The sequence below is a fragment of the Aplysia californica genome, unplaced genomic scaffold (assembly GCF_000002075.1).
Source record: "Aplysia californica isolate F4 #8 unplaced genomic scaffold, AplCal3.0 scaffold00092, whole genome shotgun sequence".
Lineage (NCBI taxonomy): Eukaryota > Metazoa > Mollusca > Gastropoda > Aplysiida > Aplysiidae > Aplysia > Aplysia californica.
The window spans coordinates 738,250-739,471 of record NW_004797362.1 but is presented as its reverse complement, the minus strand read 5'-3'; the positions used below and the strand labels follow the sequence as shown (position 1 = coordinate 739,471).

Here is a 1,222-nt window from a genome sequence, read left to right as displayed (position 1 = left end):
GTCGGTTTGTGTATGTGTTTTTGTTTTTTTGTTTTGTTTTTTGTTTGTCTGTTTGTTACTCTCTTGTAACACCCTTAATTGTCGGTATTCATATCACCTTATTATGTTGCTAGAGCCGTAAAATGTCCTACTTACACCCCCCCCCCTAAAAAAACACCCTTCCCCAGGTGCCCAGTCTACAGCAGTTTGCCCAAGGAGTGCACTCTGACCCCTGACCCCAACGACCAGTGCTGCATGCAGCCCACCTGTACCGGGAACTTCAAGCCAATCATTGGTGGCTCTGGGCCAACCATGTCCCCAACACTGGACCCTAGCCAGACCAACGTGTTCCCGATCGGCACCCACACAACGCTCACAGGCAGTGAGCTGCCCCCACCACCCGGACCAGGAAATACTATCACAGGACAGAGAGGTGAGAGGGGGTTTTGTTGTTTTTGTATAAAGTATACAGTATCTTAGTAGACTTATTATATAATTGCACTACAAGATAGATTCCTCGAAAAAGTCATTTTCTGTTTTCCATTTGCATCACTTTCCTAACAGCATCCTGATCACCATCATCATCATCATCATCATCATCATCATCATCATCATCATCATCATCATCATCATCATCATCATTATCATCATCATCATCATGTTGGAAATGAAGGAAATGAGGCAGCAGACCAAGCTGCCAATGAAGCCAGAAAGATTTAATGAGACAAACGACCAGTAATATACAGGGAAGTCTTTCCAATGATCAAGAGAAGAATCAGAGACCCACCTTGCAGAGTTGAGTACCAGCACTTTTAGGGTATGTATTCTGGGTACTCCAATAAGCAAGAACAATTAATCACTTGTCGCTAAGACCAGATTGAGCTATCGAGACTGCGGTCGGACCATCATTGGAGCTTGAGATGGTATCAGAACTTTGTGAATAAAGAGCTCAACCAAGGTTTCCGAAAATGCAACCATAAAAAGGAGGATGTCAAACATATGTTTGAATGTCCAGGAACAATGACAACTCGAAAGTAGTTATATGGACGAGTGGGGGTGCCTCTGAGTATAAGGACAAAGGAGCCGAAAAAGAGCCTCGCTCGCGCTCGAAGACTTCTTCGTGGAGTCCACCTGGCCTATTAAGGAAACAAAACAAAAAGTCATCATCATCATCATCATCATCATCATCATCATCATCATCACCATCATCATCATCATCATCATCATCATCATTTTTTGGTAA

The 1,222-nt window shown here is 43.4% G+C and overlaps 1 protein-coding gene across 1 annotated transcript in view; it reads left to right on the top strand.

Moving 5' to 3' along the window:
* The window catches only part of LOC101847325, a gene marked incomplete in the record, with an annotated part of 98,606 nt that overhangs the window by 78,552 nt on the left and 18,832 nt on the right, over window positions 1–1,222 (top strand). Inside the window, 1 exon segment of the mRNA XM_035968864.1 lies at window positions 168–412. Coding sequence (XP_035824757.1) covers window positions 168–412 — 245 coding nt within the window.